Genomic DNA, 22254 nt, shown 5'->3' on the forward strand with positions numbered 1-22254 from the left:
AGTTGTCCCTACAGAATAGAGCACAAAAAGAAAATTACTTAATGACTTATAATTGATTTGAACAGAAAATCTTTTTTTTTTTTAAAGAGGAGAAGTGGTTGGTTCTTTATGCAACTTTTTTTGTTGTTGTGATGCATACTTTTGTACTTTACTTGAATATAGGCATATGGTTCTGAAAAGAAGTCTGAAAACGAGGCAAGAAAGATGGGGCTTCAAAACCAGGATTTGATAATTGTTTAGGCAAATCCCTCAAACATTATGTGCCACAGTTAATGCATTTTTATAATTTACATGATAACTGTAGGATCTCATTCCCAAGATTGTCACAAGAATTAAATAACCTAGAAAATCTAAAGTACTTTACAGATCTCAAAGAATCTTATAAAGATGGGTTATTATTAGTACTAATAGTGGTATTAATTATAATAATGTTAATATATGCACATTTTGGTTTACATATGTATATACAGAAAAAAAGAACCTGGAAATTATTTTATCCTATCTACAAAAGGTAAGCATGAATTCCTCTGTGTGTGTGTGTGTGTGTGTGTATGTGTGTGTCTGTGTGTGTTTATGTGTCTGTGAATATCCCTTTCTCCTTTGGATTTATTTTGTTTGCCTTCTCTTTGTCTCTTCTCAATTTCATTTTTCAATCCAATGTCTAATTTAAAGATCAAAATTCAAAAAAGTGAAGAAAAAATATGAAAAACATTTCCTAAAGGCAAAAAGTAAGCACTCATAGTTTTCATATTTGGATCATGATTTTAAAATTATATTTAGTAAAACTTGTTGAAAATTATAAACAGTTTTTTATATAAAAGATAGCTATAATAGCAGATTTGGCTAATCATCATGAGCAATAAAATAAGGTAAAGTAACATATTCTTTCTCTAATACTTAACACATTAAGAATATCATTTAATCTCCTTGGGCTTCAGTTTTGTTTTCTTTGTTTTCTTTTTATTTTAAGTAAAATGAGGTCATTGAAATAGATGGCACCTAAAGTCTCTTCCACCAATAAATCTGTGATATCCTGAGCCTCTCTATATAAAAGACAAGAATTAAAATTAAAAAAACAAAAGTTTTGCTTTGCTGAAACTTTAAAAAAAATCTATTTTTATTCCTCTTTGGAGGGTAAGACTAGGGGCTTATCAGTATGGAAACTCCTTCCAAAATCATTGATGAATTCTTACTTTTTCTTGGGGCATTGAAAGTTTAAGAACTTTTTCTGTAAGATTTGCATTTAGCACTTGAGACTCAATATTTCTGAATCCAACATGTCCTGCCTGATTTGAAAAAAAAAAAAAACGAAAGAAAAAAGAGACAAAAGAAATGAAATATTATCAAGGCGAAGTTTATTGCATTTTCCTTGGAAAGTAATTAACATTTTTTCTTAAACTATATTATCTAATGATAAAGAAATTATTTTGTTTTGGTTTATTGTTTAAACAATGCCAAAACCAATGTTTCTAACCTGCTTTAGCTACACACACAAGGAAAACCATACTTTTCAAACCTTAATCTGGGGAATGTTCATCAGTTTAATCTAGTATGATGAAGTTAGAAAATGCTAAAAAAAAATAACCAATGATGCATTATCACTTAAATTGTACAAGAGTTTCTGTAATACACATTCCTTAGCATATTAAATTTATGGGCAAAATGTGTGCTGACAGAGGACTGTTAGTAGTTTTGTGTGGGCACTCAAAAGGTAGTCACTTCTTTCTTCTAGGAGCTGGAGTGAATAAAACACTGGGCCTGGAGTTAGAAATATGTGAATTCAAATCTTGTCTCAGATACTTATAATTTGGGTTCTGGGTTAAGGCACTTATCATCTGTCATAATAAGTTTCCTTAACTGCAAGTAGAGATATTATCAGCATTTATCTACCAGAGATGATGTGAGAATAAAATGAGATCATATTTTCAAAGTGGTTAGCATTGTACCAGGGATAGAGTAAAAAGTTAATAAGTTATTCCTTCCCTGTCTCTTTTCTTCCCTCTATCCTTTATCTACCCCTTTCTCCTCCCCTCCCTCCCACCCTTCCTTTCCTACTTCCATCCTTCCTTCATGCCTGCCTTCCTGTCTTCCTGCTTTCCTCTGGCCACGAACATATAGAGTCAACAGTAAACCAACCAACAAAAACAAAACAAAACAAAACACCTCCCAAGGCAGACATGACATTGCTGAATCTAACAAGCTGTTTCTTGTTTGTTTCTTGTTATTCTTGTTGCTGTTGTTGTTAAATATGTGGTCTTAATTAAGTTGTCATGTTGAAGGTTGGGAAGAATATTTAGTTTGAACTCGTGGAAGTAGAAAGAAAAAAATACAGAATACTAACACATTAGACTGGAATGAGGAAGAATCATCTGACTGCTTTGCTTTTGTTCTGTTTTATTTTTATTTTCCCTTTGGGGACACTAAATTCAATATCCTCCTAATGTATCTTAGAATTCCTCCGTCATTCATTATATCTTTATTACAATTGCAATTTCATAAATCTAAATTGGAATAAAGGCCTTGGAACATAAAATCTAAGAGCTAGAAGTAATTTTCTAATGGACAAAAATAGAAATTTAATTCTAAAGGAGCCCTATGCAATGATATATAGAATATTTAATTTGGAAGGATCTTTGGAAATCATGTAGTAAAACCTATTCTTTTAAAAAACAGATAATGAAACACCATAAGAATTCAAAAGATGGATAAATTGTAATAAGTTGGAATAGAAGGCATGAGAGTTGATTTGTGAAGTTAATGAAATATATTATGATGACAATTTTATAATTTATGACTTTTTTAATCTTTATTTTCCCCATAAAATTGCAATTCATTTTGTAGGAAGTGTGTGTATGCCTAAATGTGTTTTATTTATATATGCAGCATGTGTATATACATTCACAAATATAATACACATGTGTCCACACATGTATATGTACATCTACATATCACAATCTTCTTAAGAGTTTGAAGAAGCCTTTTACTGAAACAAATAGAATATGATAAAAGTTAATACAATAAGAACACATTATTCCTCACCTTTCCCTTCTAAAATATATTATATTATTATTCAGTTCCATTGAAGTAATTTCATATCTAATTATAGCAAAGGGACTATCTTTTAGGGGGTAAAGTTTCATTCATTTTAAACTTAAATTTTAAAAAAAAGGAGAAAAAATAAAATTTTCATGTACACAGCAGAACATAAGAAAGAATTCTATATAAATCTATGTTTCATGAAAACCTATATAATAAATATTACACATTGTTTTCAAAGTTACCCACTCTTTTTACTTCCTTTCTAGATTTTCTTTTGTTCTCTGCTTTGTACTTTCTACTTTTTTTCTCCCTCCCTCCCCCCACTCCAACCCTGGAGAAAACTTCAATTAAACATATATGTATAGAAAGATAGATAGATAGATAGATAGATAGATAGATATAGACATAGTTATCTATAAATATACATAGGTACAAATAATTAGTCATATACTCATATATATATCATATGGTGATATATATGTGTGTGCAATACATACAGACACACATATACATATATATGTATTTTATATATACACATACATGCATGCACATACATATATACATGCATACACAGAGACACACATGTATATGTGTGTGTGTATATATCCATATGATGCATATTTCTACTTCTCATGTCTTTCTCCAAAGGTGGATATCATTTTTATTCATAGGTCCAAGTTGTTCCATGTCTTTCTAACCAGGTAATCATTTTCTATACTACATCAGTATTCCAACACAATTAAATCCTGAGATATTTTTATGAAAGTTTTTTTTCCCCAAATTTTCAGCATTCCTTTTATTCTTAACTACACTGGTGTATACGTAAGTATATGTGTATATGTGTGTTAAAATCATATCATATATCATCATATATGACATAACAAAGCATGGCTGACCATGACAACACTCATAACATAATATCAAAATTATTCAGTTTATAATTAAAAAATGCTCTCACATTATAATATGGTTTAATGTCTGATCTTGCTGAATCTTCTTCCTTTACATATTTTTCCCATTTCTTTGAAATTTCTGACTTTTTGTTCTCCCAAATGAAGTTTGTTATTATTTTAACAGCAATTTTTAGCAATTTAATTGGGATGTAATTGAATCAATAGATAAGTTAGGTAAGAAGTTTCATTAAACAAGGAAAAGCAACAGACTTGTCTTGTTGGACAACATCTTATAACTCATTACTTGTAATCAATCAACTTTCTCCTCAACATTTTATTGATTTTCCTGGTGAGTCAAAATTGACTATTGCATATATTTAACACAATTCTTAGTGCTATTCCACTGTCATTTTCTTTTACAGCATTGTGGGCAATGTGTTTATTGCTTTCTTGACTCTTCTTCTTTTACAAAAATCTTTATGTTTTCCTGTGGCTCTGAATCATTCAAAATAATGTCTTAGTATGATTCCATTATATTAATCTGACAAAAATATTTATTTTGCTACTTATTCTTATGCAAAGTATGTGACTGTGAATATTATTTGTATTTGTACATGTACATGTACATATGTGTTGTTTTCTGTTTTTTTTCTTCAAAAACAAAACAAAATGATTGAACAAACTAAATAATATGACCTGTGTTAACAGGTAAAACATCCTTGAATAAGTAGGCAACATATCCCCAGATATTCTGTCCTATTTAAATCACATGAACAGTATTGGTTGAATTTTGGCACCCTCAATATAGAGAGGAAAGGTAATTATGCAGCATTTGCTAAATAACAAATATGAGGAACAGAAAATAAGTGTTATTGGAGAAAATCACTGATAAATTTGATGGTTTCTCAAGCTTCATAGCATCACAGCTATGTTGATGTAGTTTTTCTTAATTATTAATGATGCCAAAGCACATTAAATTTTAGAGCATTCTCAATATATGAAACTAGCCTGACAAAAGTGGAAGGGTAAAAATGAGCATTATTTAATTGAATCACGCATGGATGAGTAAAGACACTACATTTCTCTATTACTTTTTCCTGCAATGTCATATATAAAGCATGGAACTACTACACTCAGTTGCTTCCATTTCTCAGCATGGTTTATAAATTAGATCATTTGTAGTCTGAAAACTTGTTTTCATTTACCTTTTTTGGAGTGCTAGTTTCCTCGAATTAGCAGAACATTGAGCAAGATGACCTTGAAGGTCCCTTTTAGCACTATAATCTATTTCATTATATTTTTATAATGCAGGCATAAATTTTGGATGATAATGTGAATAATTTTAGATGTGTAATTCTCATTTGTTTTTCCAATGGAGATACTGTTCTGGTACTTTATGTCAACCCACATGTCATAGACAATTACAATTCAAACATACTCAAGCTTAGAGAATATAGAATGTCACACTTGAATGCTCCATGCCTTAAATAGAATAAGCAATTAATGTATTTTTAAATTTTTCTGGAATTTGTTGGTCCTCAGATATGTGCTTAATAAATGTCTATTGGTTAATTAATGACAACTTAGTACAAATTTGCAGATTTTTTAAACCAAAGATATCACGTAAACCAATAACATAGGTTATAAAAATACTTTAGTATTTTTTATTTAATTCTCACTTTAAATTCCAGATACAACACTCTTCACTCCCCAAGCCAGATGAATCCCTTATATAAAACAAATAAATAAAAAATTTAAGTTAAATCAAACTATGTAGCACATGAACTTTTATTTGATAACCAATGTTCCACACCCACAATGCTCCACATTTTCAAAGTAGGAAGGTGCCTCTACTCATCTCTTCATTGGGGCAAAGAGTGGTTTACAACTCATGACCTTTTGGGATTTTCTTGTCATTTCCATTTGTATTACTATAATCATTGAATATATCATCTATGTGGTTTTGTTTCCTTCATTATTTGTTAGTTCATTAGAGTTTTCCCATGCTACTCATCATCCTTTGTATGGAATTTTCTTATACCACAATAATATTCTGTGACATTCTTGTAACACACATTGATGATTCACATATTATTCAATGAACATTTTCCCCTACACAGGTCTATGCCAAAATAAAGCAAAACCTAATATTAGCTGAATATAATTTAGTAAACATAGAACTTTTTTTTTCTTCTACTTCCTTGAAGTCTCTATCTGGAACAGATATTTCTAGGACAAATCACATATACTTCACTCATATTTTAAAAGCATAATACCCTATTTATTTTCAGAATAATTGGACCAATTCATCTATTGTGAATGTTCCCCTTTATGAAATTCCTACAATATTTACTGTGTAACATAGAATGTTACAACTGAAAAGAATCTTATGGATCACTAAATACAAACCCCTTATTTTACAGAGATAGTGATTTTCCTGTTTGGAATTCAATATTTATATTCATAGAAAATGAAGGAACACGTTGGAGGAACAAATCTTACAGTCATGATGGAATTCATTCTCTTGGGATTTTCTGATCTTCCTAGCCTTGAGGGTTTTCTTTTTGTACTATTCTTGATCATCTACATGAGTATCCTTATAGGCAATGGCCTAATTATTTTTATCACAAAGATTGATCCCACCCTCCAAACACCCATGTATTTTTTCATTGGAAACTTTTCCTTCTTGGAAATCTGTTACACATCAGTAACTATACCAAGACTGCTTACAAGCCTTTGGAGTCAGAAAAGAAATATTTCTTTCCTTGCTTGTGCTGTACAACTCACTTCCTTTCTTATTATGGGAGCTACTGAATGTTTCCTACTAGCAGTAATGGCCTATGATCGTTATGTAGCTATCTGTAAGCCACTCTACTATCCTGTCATCATGAATCACAATACATGTATCAAGCTGGTTGTTGGCTCCTGGATCAGTGGGATTCCACTCCAGATAGGACAGACATACCAAATTTTCTCCTTGCCTTTATGTGGTTCTAACAAACTTAATCACATATTCTGTGACATCCCACCATTACTGAAATTAGCATGTGGTGACACTTCTGTGAATGAGTTCTCTGTCTATGCTGATGTTCTGATCTTAGCCATGATTCCCTTTATATTGATACTATGGACATATAGCAAAATCATCAGCACAATTCTAAAGATGTCATCAGCCACTGGAAGATCCAAAGCATTCTCTACTTGCTCCTCTCACCTCATTGTTGTAGGCTTATTCTTTGGGTCAGCTATCATTACATATTTGCGACCCAAGTCCATTCATTCAGCAGAAGTAGACAAAGTTCTCTCTCTTTTCTACACTATTGTGACTCCTATGTTTAACCCCATGATATACAGTCTGAGAAACAAAGATGTCATTGTTGCAATGAAGAAATTGTTACCTAAGTAATTACAACCCAGATTTATATAATATAATTTTCAAAGCTGAGTTTCATCTTCATTGTCATGAAATTATAAAATAAGTTTGGTTTCAGTCCTTTCTTCTACCCAAAAATGAAACTTCTCAAACCTAGAAACAAGACTCTTGGAGAGGACAGGATTAGAAATATGGGCATGGAACTGGAAGAACCACAAAGGACAGAACCATGATTTGAAGAAACATTGCTGGAGTTTAAGATTTTTGTAACCATGAAGTCAAGCAAACTTAGGTCTGACTAGCTTGGCCTCTCCAGTAACCCATGTTTGCTTTCTTTTTCTCAAATCATTAAACCACTAGCAATTAATACTTATATAGAACTTGAATGGTTTCAAAGTGATTTATATTTCTTTTCAATCTATAAAGATCCCATGAAAGGAAGTGCTACTGTTAATTCTATCTAATAAATCAAGCAACTGAGGGTAGGAAAACAATAATGCCCACAGTTCAATACCTACTAAGTGTCTGAGGGAAGATTGCAATGCAAGTCTTCTTGACACCATATCCTCTGGTGTGACTAGACAGAATGCGAAAACTTGATTCTCTAAAAAAAATATTGTTTATTCATCTTCATGGGAAGTCTTAGCATTATATCTTAAGTTTACAAAAACCTGGAAATGTCTTTGGAGTAATTGTGGGCCTCATTGGAATGAGAGTGAATCCCTTTCTATGTTTCTCTTGTTTCCCTTCCAGAAAGATGCAAAAGAATGAATATGGTATTATAAGTACATAGAGGAACACATGGATCCTAAGATGGGATGAGTTACATTCACTCTGAATATTAGATAAATGAGAATTGTATGGATAGCTTATGGGGTACTGTAATTCTTCCATGTGCTTAATTTTTATAGAGTAAAATAAAGAATATCATAAGGTAATATTTTGAGCTGCGTGCTTGCATGATTCCTCAAGTCTTTCACCTGCATTACATAATACACAAACATGAGATTACGAGGGCAAACAGAGAGAGAGAGAGAGAGAGAGAGATGGATGCACCAAATACTGAAATTCCCAGAAACACCTAAATGTGTTTTAAAAAATGAGCTAAAGAACCTGATTTCTATAACTTGGACTAAAGGTGACATATGAAATCCCCAACCCAGCATTGAAATCCCCTGAAAAATCAAACTTCATAACCTATCTGTTCTTATTTCATATTCCTCCTTCTTATAAACTCTATAATCTAGTCTTTTGCCTACATATTATTGTATATCTCTAACCTCTGTATGTTTACACAAACTATTTATATTATTATGCATGCTATTCTCACCTGCAGTTTTTAGAATCCCTAGCTTTTACTTTTTTTCCCCTTTTTTAAAAATTATTATTTTTTTTTTTAGTGAGGAAATTGGGTTTAATTGACTTGCCCAGGGTCACACAGCTCATAAGTGTTAAGTGTCTGAGGCTGGATTTGAACTCAGGTACTCCTGACTCCAGGGCCAGTGCTCTATCCACTGTGCCACCTAGCTGCCCCCCTAGCTTTCTCAAAGGCTCAATTTACATTCAGTTTCTTATACAAAGAACTCCATAATCCCCCACACCTAAGTAGAAGTGCTCTTTCTTTCTGTGTATAAATAACTAGCTAGCTAGATAATTATCTATCTAGATACACACACACACACACAAACACACACACATATATATATATATATACACTTATATACATACATACATACATGTATATTTCTTTCCCCTTGGGGAGGCCCACTGTAGGCCCACATTATCAAGTCTGGCATAGATTAAGAACTAGAAAAGATTGAGAACATGCAATAAGACAAGTAGGAGAATAAGCACTATAGAACTGCATCATGAAAAACTACAAAGAAGGGATTATCAATGAGAAGATGGTGATCAATAATGTTAAAAGACTACAGAAAGTCAGGGCAGCTACGTGGCACAGCAGATAAAGCACACCACCCTGGATTCAGGAGGACCTGAATTCAAATCCAGCCTCAGACACTTGATACTTACTAAGTGTGTGACCCTGGACAAGTCACTTAACCCTCAATGCCCTGAAAAAAAGACTACAGAAAGTCAATTAAAAAGATTATTGGGGAAAGGTCATTACATTTGGCAATTAAGAGCTTCCTGGTGAATTTGATAGAACTCTTTCAGTTGAGCAATGAAGTTAAAAGTCAAACTGTAGACATTTAAGAAGAGGGGTAGAAGCAAGAAATTGGAACCATTAATTGTCAAGGATATTATAAAGTTTATCCACAAATGGTAGAATAAATATTAATCAGTAGTATGAAAAAAATAATCAAATGAGGATTTTTTTAGCATAAAGAAAACAGTCATAATTATAGGCAGTAGGGAAGCAATCAGTAGACAAGGAGACATTTACAATAAATGAGAGGATAAGCGGTGTAGAGGAGTAAGAAACTAGAGATTATTTTTGCCATTTGGTGCTCTCTCTCTCAAACACTCCCCACACATGTATGTATGTATCTGTGTACATGTGCATGTATTTATACATATGCATGTTAATACATTTATATGTGGTATGTTTTATGTATGCATGTGTGTATATAAGAATGAGGGCATAGAGAAGACAGGAAATGAATATGAATAGTAAAGAGATATGGATAAATCTTCACTAAAAAGGGAAGCAAGAGAAAATTTTAAAATAAGATCAATCAACAAGGGACATGTCTGAGGAGGGTGGAATGACAAGTACTTGAACTCTTTCAAATTGCTGTCTAAACATCTTCAAAATAACATGTCAGATTAAATTTCTGGATTTGCAGAAGCAAAAGCAAAAAAAAGGTCAGGGTGAAGTGGTTTTCCAGCCCAAGACAAACTAGGAGGTTGGAAAGAAAGTTCTTTTTCACTAGGGTGTTGCTCAGCTAGCACAGGACAAACCTTGGGGGTCAGCTGCATCAGCTGAGGAGCAGCTTCTAGGGTTCTCAGTCCACATTTGATAGGGGAGTTGGAAAATTAGTGAGGAGATTAGGGGGCACTTTTTGCTGTAAATGCTTCCAAGAACCTGTTTCACTGTTCTTATAGAATTGTAGACTGCAAACCCAGGATAAAAAGGAACACTAGAGAATAGATGTGTATCAATATTAAACATGTGTGATCCAAAGGTATGGTATCGAAATTTTTATAAAGTTAAATAAGTTAGAAGAGAAAATAAAACTGTAGTATCAGGTGTTCTCAAATGAAAAAGTTAAAGAGATAAATGTTATGTTAGAAAAAATAAATATACTAGATCAATGGATAAAATTGAATGCAAATGGAAAGGAGTATATCTTTTTCTCAGCTGAATATGGCACCTTCATAAAAAATTGATCAGGCATTCGGAAATAAAAAAAGATGACATGGAAATGTAGAAAGTATAATTCAATAAAATTGCATTCAATAAAGATCTATTGAGACATAAATTAAAAATGAATGAGAAACTTAATAATATAATCCTAAAGAATTAATGGGTCAGAGAAAAAAAATCACAGAAATGATCAATTATTTCTTTAAAATGACAACAATGAGACAGCACACAAAAATTCATGAGGTAGGGACAAAGGAATACTGGGGGAGGGAACCTTATATTTTTAAACACTTAAAACAATAAAATAGAGAAAGAATAGATAAATTTTTCATACTAGTTTTTCATACAAAAGACTAGAAAAAGGAACAAATTAAATCCCAATTAACATTCAATTTGAAATACTCAGAATAAGGAGAGCCTAATAAAACTGAAAGTAAGAAAAATATTGGAGTAGTAAATAAAACCTGAAAATGGTTTTGGTAAAAAAAAAAAAACAACAACAACAATAAAATAAACCATTGGTAAATTTAATTTTAAGAAGAAAGAATTCCAAATTACTAGTATCAAAAATTAAAAAAAAAGATGAATTTACCACAAATGAATATAAAATGAAAGCAATTACTTGGAACTATTTTGACCAAGTATGTGTTAATAATTCTAACAATCTAAATGAAATGGATAAGGGACAGCTAGGTGGTGCAGTGGATAAAGCACTAGCCCTGGATTCAGGAGGACCTGAGTTCATATCTGGCCTCAGACACTTACTAGCAGCATGACCCTGGGAAAGTCACTTAACTCTCATTGCCCAGAGGGGGAAAAAAAGAAGATCAATCTGCATTTCCTTTCTTCCCCTGGGCTCATCCTAGGTAGGAACTGAACATTCTGGGGTGAGGGGGAGAGAGCAATTAAACTAATCTATGGGTCTTCCCTAAATGAAATGAATGAATATTTACAATTATATATTGCTCAGATTAAGAGAAGAGCAAATAGAATACTTAAATAACCCCATTTTAGGAAAAGAGATTGAGCAAACCATAGATGAGCTCCCTAAGAAAAAATCCCCAGGTCCATATGGATTTACAAGTTATTTCTACCAAACATTTAAAAAACAATTAATTCCAATATAATGTAAATATATATTTTTAAAATAGGCAAAAGTAGTCCTACTAAGTTTCTTTTATGACACCAATAATGTTTTCTGCTCATCCCTTAGAGTTAACTTTCTTGAAAGGTACTATATGCTTGCCTCTCTCCTATTTACCAATAACCATGCCCATTTCTCCAAAATCCAATGAGAATTGAATTTTATTGTTTTGAAAATTGTTGAATGTTGCCAGAAATGAATATTTAGATTTTTATTGTTCATATCTCATATTGGGCTGGAAACAACCTGCAAAATGTTGACCATTCCTACATAGTGTTTTTGTCTGTCACATTAGTTGTAATGTTGATTTAATTCATCCTTTTTTTTTTCTTTTGGTTACATATTTTATATTTCATAGTGCAATGGAATAAAGTTCTCTTGTACTTAGTAGCTCATTCTACTTGTTAGATTTAAGAAAAAATATAAAGAAAAAGTCCTTCTGAAATTGTGATAAAAACATTAATTCACTTTAACTCTAATCATAACCATAAGCCTAATACTTTTTACTGTCCTTCACTTGTTTAAGTTTCAGCTGTGATCCCCAGAAATTGTCTGAATCATATATTAGATGTACCTAATTCTGTTTCATGTACCACTAGGTGGCAAAGTGGGTTAAACATTGGAACTGGAATCAGGAAAATCCAAATTCAAATTGAAGAAAGGAGAAGAAGTAGGAGAAATGGAAAGAGAAAATAAAGGATGGAAGGAAGAAAAAACAAGAAATAAAAGGAAAAATAAATATTAAAAAAATAGTGGGAAAGGACATGGACATATCATATATAAATGGAATTGGACAGACAAGAAGTCTCTATAAATTTTTGTGGGTTTTTTGTGTTTTTTTTTTAAGAACTATCACAAAATCTTCCATAAGGAACATAGTAACCTAAAGAAGAAACATGAAAATATAAACTATAGGAAGTCAAAAAAGAATAAAAGAATACTTTAGATGTAGATAAGAAATAGGAGTATTAAGTAAATAAATATCTATTAGAAAGTAAAACTGCACATATATATTAATATTACTAAAGTATACATTTTTAATAGGGTACAGAAATAAAAAAACAGGATTTTAGGTATTGATCATTGGGAAAAAAGATAGAAATAGCAATGTAGGCAGCAAAAAAATCAAAAGGAAGTTCATATATATAATATATTATAATTTCATATATGCATACAAACATAGAAATACACACATACATATATAGACACATATATGTGTATATATACATATATGTATGCATATATACATATATGAACTTAGGACATAGCAAGTCAATTGGAGGGAGGAAAACTGGGAAAAAATATTGTAAAGGTACTAGAAAAAATGGTGAAAGAAAAACTAAAGAGAGGAAGTGAGTTCTGGGAGCAGAGCCCATACTCTCCAGTGGAAGCTCCTGCAGGCCCTCGCAGGCCAGGTCCCCACACACAGCTCTCAGCTAATTGGCTGGTAGCATTGATTGACATGACTTACAGGCAGTTCTATGAATAGATGTAACTGTTCCGATGCTAGTCACATGCTTTCTCCTCAGGGGGGTATTGCCTGGGTTCTCACAATGTCTTTCTCAGCAGGGGGGTGGCACCCTGATTCTCACATAATACATTACACTATATATAATATTAATATATATTAAGCACTTTAACAAAATGATGGTAATTTGGCCATTTCTCTCTCAGACTAAAGATAAACATGGCGGTAGCTCACAGTTTATAATGCCTTGGAAGAATAGGCATTCCTAAGAGTGGCAATTAACTCTGATTGTTTAAGAGTTAATAAAGAATGAATATTACAATGAGGAGCTAGACCTGAACTTTGGTTATGTAATTTTCTTCTTAAATTAACCCCAGATTTGGGCACTCCATTAAAAGAATTCATTCCAAACCAAATCTGAATGGAAAACAACTACCCAACCTGGTGGGGTCGGGATAGAGAAGAGGGTTAGATCCACCTTTAGAGACTGAGGTCTTAAAATGATGATAAAAGAAAAATGGATAAATCTGAACCTCTATAAATCATTGGAAATTAATGTGCAGCTCTCTCCATGTAAATATGTATCTATATCAATATTTAACCTCAGCTCTATCTATCATCTATAGCATCATATATATCCATCTATAGATGATAGATAGATAGATGATGGATGGATGAAGAGATAGATAGACACATTCATACACACATACACACGTAGATACATATATACTTACACACATACTTACAAAGATACATAGATTATAAAAAGAGTGCTCACAGCACAGTCAACTCTTCAGTACTCAACAGTTTCACTCTTTGGCCTGAATTCAACCATAACCCTATGTGGAGTACCTTGTTCCCATCACTTTTCCTTTGAATTCCATTTTGTGTAGTGTCTTCCACCAAATTCATTGTAAATTCTTTGAGACGTCTTTTAATGCATACACACATAGCAATTCAGAGAAATCAGACAGAGTATGACCTTAATAAATGTCTAGTAACTGATCTAATTTAAGAATGGCTTATTTTGCATCTATGGCTATAATTCTTTGGCTTTTCAAATTTATAATTATACTTTAGTTTTCTACTTTATCAATATTGAAAATCATTCTAGTCAAATGTGTTATGTATAGTTATGCTGTATGTATACATGAATATATACGTATGTGTATGACTGTATATATGTACAAATGCATATGCATTCAATTCATATACGCATGCACACAAACACACATACACGTACAATCCACACATGCACATACACACATGTATGTGTAAATATAGGTGTGTGTATGATCATACATTTTTGCAATATACACACTTACATTTGCCACATATGTGTTATATATACATATATACATACATATATACATACATATATACATACATATATATATATATACATACATATATACACACACACACATATATATAAACACATGTACATGATGCATATATACATACACACATGCACACATATACACAGGGTAAGTAAACAGCATTGTATATAGAGTGCCAGTCTGGGAATGAGGAAGATTCATGTATCAAATTTCAAATTCAACCTCAGACTTACTAGCTGTGTGACCTTGGGCAAGTCACTTAACTCTGTTTACCTCAAATTCTTCATCTATAAAAGAGCTGTAGGAGGAATTGGGAACCCCCCATATCTCCACCTAATTCCCAGATGGTTTTTAAAAGGAGTCTGACAAAGCTGAAATACAGAACAACCACAATATGGTGTATAAAATGCCTACACATACTTAATATATTCAATAACCAACTAATATACAAATCTGGGTCTTTTTCTCTCCTGACTGAAAAATTATTACAAATGGGGACAAAATAATGTTGGGTATATTGAGGTTTATTTTGCCGTGGTGTTGTGCTTGATTGTATGTTTGTTTGAGGGAGAGTCTTAGAGAGTCTTGCGAAATCTCTCTCTCTCACTTTCTCTTTTATAGTGGAGTAAAAAGGTATGTCGTATGTGTGTATTTGTAACATTTTGGTTGTTTAGTCATTCAGTCATGTCTTCTGATGCCATGAAAAATAGTACACCAAGCCCTTCTATCCTCCACCATCTATTGATTGTGTCCATGTTTGTTTTTTCTTTGAAACACTACCCATTTCATCCTATTCTGTCCCTTTTTCATTTTGCTGTCGATACTTTCCATCTTCATTTTTTTTTCTTCCAATGAGTCTAATCTTCTCATTATGTGGCCAAAGTATTAAAGTTTCAGATTAATTATTTGACCTTACACTGAATAGCCTTAGATAATTTGTTTAAGTAGTGACTGATCTGACCTTTTTGCTGTCCCAAGGACTCTCAAAATCTTTTCTAGAATCACTATTCAAAAATATTAGTTATGCAATTTTCAGCTTTCCTTGAAGTCCAACTGTTACAGTTATACATTGCTCCTAGAAAACAACAACATAGCTTTGAGTATATAGAAATCTGTACGCAAAGATATATACATGTATACAAATATGTATATATGTGCATATATGTCTATATATCTATGTATTATGATAAAATAATGGAATTTAGCAGATATTCATGGGACTTGGCAGATACTCAAAGGCCCACCTGGAGATTAATCTAAACTGATTGAATTAAGTGAGAGTGATTGACTGCTTATTGGCCTATTTCACGTTAACTAGATTGTAAGCAGACCTGGCCACAGGTATTGTTTGGGGCAGCTAGGTAGTGTAACGATTGGAACGATTGGAATGACGCCACCTGCTGGATACTTACTGTAGAAGAGTTCTGCCCATGAAGCGAAGGTCTTTGAGGGCAAGACCAGGAGTCTTTTCTTAGGAATCAGGAAGTGACGCAGGCTAGTGGGAGGAGGAAGGAAGAGACTGGCGCTCAGTCTCGCGCTCTCTTTCCTGGGGACGCTGGCGGAGAAGGGAGCTAGAAATGTGCTCTCCCTTTAATAGATAGGAATCTAGGCCTTTCTCTCTCTTTACCAAATTCTTATTCTCCTTAATAAATGCTTAAAAGTCTAACTCTTGCTAAAGCTTATAATTTATTGGCGACCACTCATTAAATATTTTAGACAGACTAGCTAGAATTTTACCCCTTAACAGATGGCTGACCACGAAGAGGAAAGCTGAACCTCACTTCTGATCTTTCGGTTGGGTAAGAAATTTCCCCTACCCTAACCCTTTAAATCCGAAGTACTGCTGAATTGCCAGGTGTTTTCCCTTTAAATTTTTTTTGAATGGACCTTTTAAACTCCCTAATTACCCTATTTTTGATTTTAGTCTGTTTAACCAGACAAATGGGAGATAAGATCATGTTAATGCTTTGTTTTTGTGGATTTTCTATTTTTCTTTTTATTTTTGTTAAAAGAGCCAGCAACTTACTCACACAAGGAAATATCTCTCCCTCTCCCAACCATGCCTTTTCAGAGAAACCTGAAGAGATTCCCGCAGCTTTTCCCAGTTCTAACAGTAATTGTTGCTTTAATTTTGCATGCCTGGAGGCAATGACCCACCCTCTAGAAGCTTTTAATCCCCTAGCACCTGGAGGCAAAGTGGGGGAAGAGGAATCCAGGCCTGAGTTCAAAATCAAGTCTGATTCAAATTGCACTGGTCCCTCCCCTCCTCCCCAGACCCCACCCTCTACTCCTCCCATGGCCAAGCCCATTGCTTCCCCTGCCTGGGAAGTCCAGAGATCTAATGCTCATGCGCAACTTTCTCTAACTACATTTGCAGCTTCAGGCTCAGCCCTTCCCCAGCCTGTCTGTGCTTTTGAGACAATCTTAGAAAACTCTTTAAATTCCAGATATGCTCGTTTTGTTCATAATTTTGCTAACCTGCTTTTGTCTTTAATTAGTAATCTTATAAAGCATTTGTATGGTGAAAAGCCCGACAGACAATATAGAGGGGTTAAAGAAGAAAAACTTAAGCTGAATAAGAATGACAATCAACATAGTTCAAGACTCTGCTTCTTTTGCCATGGAAGGGTATATATTTTACAGAAATGTAGAAGTAAGCAGCAAGGTACTGATATGAGTATTGGGGATTTTAGATACCGGAATCAAAAGTGTTCTGAATTCACTCAGAGTAATAGTATCAGTTCCGAGGTTACATAGGATTTCTATGCTATTATATATACATTTTGAAATTAATGGTATGGGTTTATTTTCATAGAGATTTTCAGGCTTTTGAGATTGTGTTTTATACTTAGTTTTTAAAACAAGGAGAATATTTGTAAAAGCTTTTTATAATCATGTGATCAAGTTTATATTTTATAAGACTCTTATTAATATTAAGTTCACATTCATTTAGACTTTCTTAGTTTGAATTTAATTGTCTTTTATTGTTCCATATGTATTTTCTTCTATTCGTTTATCTATCTAATTTTGAAAAATTGCAAGATGGTTTTGATTTCATAATATAATGTTAATTCTAGGAGTATTGTGCTCCCATATTCTGAGTTGTTTGTTTTTGTTATTTTTTTTCCTCAACTGATTATTTGATCAAACTCTTTAAAGCATTTCCCTGGCAAATTGGTTGCCATGGCAAGTGTAAATTGATTCTAGAAGTATTATTTTTGATAAGCATATTTTTTAAAAAAAGGGGAATGTTTGTAAAAGTTTTCTTTTTTCAAAAAAAGTTTTCTTTAGGATTGTGTTGTGCTTTAACTTGTATTTAAATATGTTAAGATTTTTCACAAAAGTAATTGTATACTAAGTAAAAAAAAGGTATTATTTGAAATTGTTGCATAATTATATATTATATTCTGAGTCAAGATGTATCCACATTTTTTGCAATCATTTATTATCCTCAATTTTTAAATCCATATGAGACTTGGATTATGGGAACTTATCATTTAAGATATTAATTGCCTTTATTCTGAGTTATCAGATGCCAGTTGGCCAAGATGCCATCCAATCACAAGAGGAATACATGGAAGAGCAGACACTGAACTGTCACATGAGGGGATACATGCATGAAGTCAAGGTATGGCCAAGGGAACGGCTTTTGACAAATGTTGAGGTTGGATTCTCTTGGTTTAATATTTTATTTTATTTTTCCCCACAATATTGTACAGATGGCTGGAAGTATTCATCCCACCCATCTCACTCCTACACCTGGCTTCTATGCTCCCTCCTATATGCCTGATGCCATGGACATCTCAATCCCATGCATCTGATTAAGTCTGACTCAGTTTCCTCCAATATGTTCGGTGGCATGGACATATATTCCATCCACCTATTTTAGACCTGGCATACTGCATGGGCAGTATATATTGCTCAAGTGTGGGAATGCTCATATCCCATCATTTCTCTGTTCTTTTATGGTAACCCCCATAATTATCTCAGGTGTCATGATAAATACAGTGTTGAATTTGGCCTTGACACCTGTTACCAATTATATTAGATTTTTTAATTTCTCATAATGGCATGAGGATAATTAAGCAGATGATGCAAAAAGTAATGAAACAAAGATAAAAATTATTTTTAATAATTAATATCGCAGCAATTGTCTTCTCAATTACCCTCCATAAGGGGGGGACTATAGTAATATTATAATTTTAAAGAATGGTTCAATTTTTGTTTTATTATATGTTTCATGTGTAACAACTAAGATTCTGAATTCCCTTAGACATGTTTTTGAGAACTTTCATTGTTTGATTTGATTATTGACAAAGCTATTTTAAAGTTGTGTTAAGCTCAATTTTGTAGGAAATTTTCCTGGCTGATTACCAGCATCCACACCTCAACCCCTGAAGAGACTTCCATTCCACGACTACACCTAGAGGACATCTGAGAAAAGACTTTCAGAGACTTTAAATGAACAGTTTTGATTTGTTGTTTTTGTTGTTTTTTTTCTCTTTCGGTTATAATATACACCATCTGTAACATGTATTCTCTGCAGAGGCCCTCCTTTTGCAAGACTAATGTCAAAGCGTCGGTTCATGAGGACAAAAAAAAAATCGCCCCTCTGGACAAAACTTTCCTCTCTTCCTTTTCTATATTGTTGTTCACATATTATTAGTTAGCAATAGTTATTATATTGTTTTTACTGTTCCGTCAAGGAAACATTTTGTTTCTTGAGGAACAACAGGGGGGACTGTAACGATTGGAATGACGCCACCTGCTGGATACTTACTGTAGAAGAGTTCTGCCCATGAAGCGAAGGTCTTTGAGGGCAAGACCAGGAGTCTTTTCTTAGGAATCAGGAAGTGACGCGGGCTAGTGGGAGGAGGAAGGAAGAGACTGGCACTCAGTCTCGCGCTCTCTTTCCTGGGGATGCTGGCGGAGAAGGGAGCTAGAAATGTGCTCTCCCTTTAATAGATAGGAATCTAGGCCTTTCTCTCTCTTTACCAAATTCTTATTCTCCTTAATAAATGCTTAAAAGTCTAACTCTTGCTAAAGCTTATAATTTATTGGCGACCACTCATTAAATATTTTAGACAGACTAGCTAGAATTTTACCCCTTAACAGTAGCATAGTGGATAAAGCAGCAGTCCTGGATTCAGGAGGACCTCAGTTCAAATACGGCCTCAGACACTTGACACTTACTAGCTGTGTGACCTTGGGCAAGTCACTTAACCCTCATTGCCCTGCAAAATAAATAAATAAATAAAAAGAAGGTATTGTTCTCAGAAGCTACCTCCTATCCTCTGGACCTATAAAAAGCTTCCACACTCAGTCTGAAGGGAGTTCATGATTGAAACAGACCCATGGTGGAGTACTTGAGGATGAACTGGACCAGGATGGAATTCTAGGCCAGATAGGCCTTTTATTACCTTTCTAAACTCCACATGAGTACCTGGTATGCTTTAATAAATGCTTAATACCCAAACACTGGTGCCAAAGATTCTAATTTAAGGTGACAACACAATTTAGATTTTAAACGCAACAGTATCTATGTAGCTAGCTACCTAGCTATATCAGCTGAGTGGCAGAGTAGATAGAGCTCCTGGCAAGGAACTAGGAAGACTTATTTTTTTCAGTTAAAATCTGACCTCAGATACTTACTAGCCATGTGACTCTGGTCAAGTCACTTAATGTTATTTTCCTCAGTTTCCTCATCTATAAAATGAGCTGGAGAAGGAAATGACAAATCACTCCATTACCTTTGCCAACAAAAAAAAAATGCAAAGGAGTCACAAAGAGTTGGAATTCAGTCAATCAAATGAAAGAAAAATACACACATATATAATTTATATCATATATTTATCATTTATCAACTTAGATCAATGAACATTTTCTTGATTATTTTACCCTTTCTCTCTTTCATAAAAGATAATAAGACTTAGAATTGTTGAGTTTTAAAGTCAGCAAATTATCTTTCATATTGTCATATATATGTATTGTAGGGGCCAAATTTTTTAGGGGGAGAGTTAATTGGGTGGCTCACCATAATATTGGGGTTCAGAAAATAATGAGAAACCTCTAGGTCCAAAGTTTCCTCCCTTCTAAACTGCCTTTTTTAGTTATTTCTCCAAGGCTAATAAGAAAGGAGATTAACAGCCCCTTTGCCACAAACAAACCAGGTTTTATTAATGGGAATAAAATTTACAACAAAGGTGAACTTAATAAAGCCAGGGACAAGGGAATAGGGGAACAGAAAAACCGATAAGCTCCCTGGCTCTAGCAAAGACTGACTCAAACCACAAACTTGCTTTTAGTTTAGCTAGCTAGAAGAGATGGCCTCACTTCCACAAATTTAACACCTGGGGTCTGTAGTTTTTCTACAAGAGTCAGCTGTGCAGTCCCTCTCTGGTAAACTCATGAAGCAAACCAAAAGGAAAGAGAGCTTCTCAGAGCCAGCATTCTCTTTTCTACTTTCTCTGTCCCTCCCTGAAAATGGAGGTCCTTCAAGAGAGTGGTTCCCTGCTGACTTCAGTCACCAACAGGTATGGCTACAATCTAATCATCCTTAAGTAGGTAGTTAGTCAGTTTCTCATTCTCACCCAATTCAAACAATACTAAGTCAATCAGGTAAGGCCCCTGGGCGTCTGCTAAATTCCATTATTTTATCACAGTATACATGTGTGTTTTTCTACATACATAGGACTGTATATATTTGCATAACTCTGTATCTAAAGCATTCTGAAGTCAACATGTTATATTTCCACTTGTTCATTTCCAATAAAGACATTTTCATTTTATATCTCTTCAAAATTCTTTTTCTATCATTCCTATTTTAAAAATATATATGATATCAATTAACAATTGTAACTGTGATCATATTTGGTTTTTACCTTTCATTAGTAGAGATTCTTCAAATGTTTCTATTCTGCATATTGTACTATAGGTTGGGGTAATTTTTAATCTCTGCCAAAGGGGGAAAAATACTTCCATTTATTATTTTTAGTTGTTATTAATTTAGCTCAGTCATTTTGGATTTTATTGTTTTTTATAAAGATACTGGAGTGGTTTCTCATTTCCTTCTCCAGTTCATTTTATAGATAAAAAACTGAGGAAAATAGGGTTAAGTGAATTATACAAGGTAACTCAACCAGAAAGAGTCTGAGAATAGATTTAGCTCATGATGATGAGTCTTCCATATTCCAGGTCTAGTGCTCTATCCACTGTGCCAAATAGCTGTATTTCTATCTTTAATATATGCTGTGTTTTTCAAGGTTTTGTTTATTTAGAATGTATCAATATTTTTTGAAATTTTCTTTTATTGTATTATATTTTATTTAGATGTGGTATTTTCTTTATGTTGTCTATTATGCTGTGTCTTGTCTTTTATAGCTTGCATAATATCTATTTTGTCATTATGAATATACATGTTTTACTATGCAATATATTTATAGTCAATTTTTATTTAATATACTTTGCACCTTAAAAGCAGTTTTACATGGTAGAGAGATATTCTTAGGGTAAGAAAGCACAACGTTTAACTTGCATCACAGTTACATGGCTATGCTACCCTATGTATGCTAATTAATCTCTCCATATCATAAGCAACAATGTGACTATAAGCTTCATTATAGGTCCCAATCTATCTTTGTAAATTAAATTAATTTGGGGGGGGTCTTCA

General features: G+C 33.2%; 1 protein-coding gene across 1 annotated transcript; it reads left to right on the forward strand.

Moving 5' to 3' along the window:
• The first annotated feature begins 1156 nt into the window (after positions 1–1156).
• LOC122731644 (olfactory receptor 10AG1-like) lies at positions 1157–7338 on the forward strand. The gene is made up of 2 exons (XM_043971892.1): positions 1157–1185; positions 6426–7338. Exons 1-2 carry the CDS (start codon positions 1157–1159, stop codon positions 7336–7338), a joined length of 942 nt encoding a protein of 313 aa, XP_043827827.1.
• Positions 7339–22254: the final 14916 nt, after the last annotated feature.

Source organism: Dromiciops gliroides, chromosome 6 (genome assembly GCF_019393635.1).
Source record: "Dromiciops gliroides isolate mDroGli1 chromosome 6, mDroGli1.pri, whole genome shotgun sequence".
NCBI lineage: Eukaryota > Metazoa > Chordata > Mammalia > Microbiotheria > Microbiotheriidae > Dromiciops > Dromiciops gliroides.

Coding starts and splice junctions, on each gene's coding strand:
- LOC122731644 (XM_043971892.1), top strand. CDS start 1,157: ATGGAAACTCCTTCCAAAATCATTGATGA. Junction 1,186..6,425: donor CCTTCCAAAATCATTGATGA/ATTCTTACTTTT, acceptor CGTTGGAGGAAC/AAATCTTACAGTCATGATGG.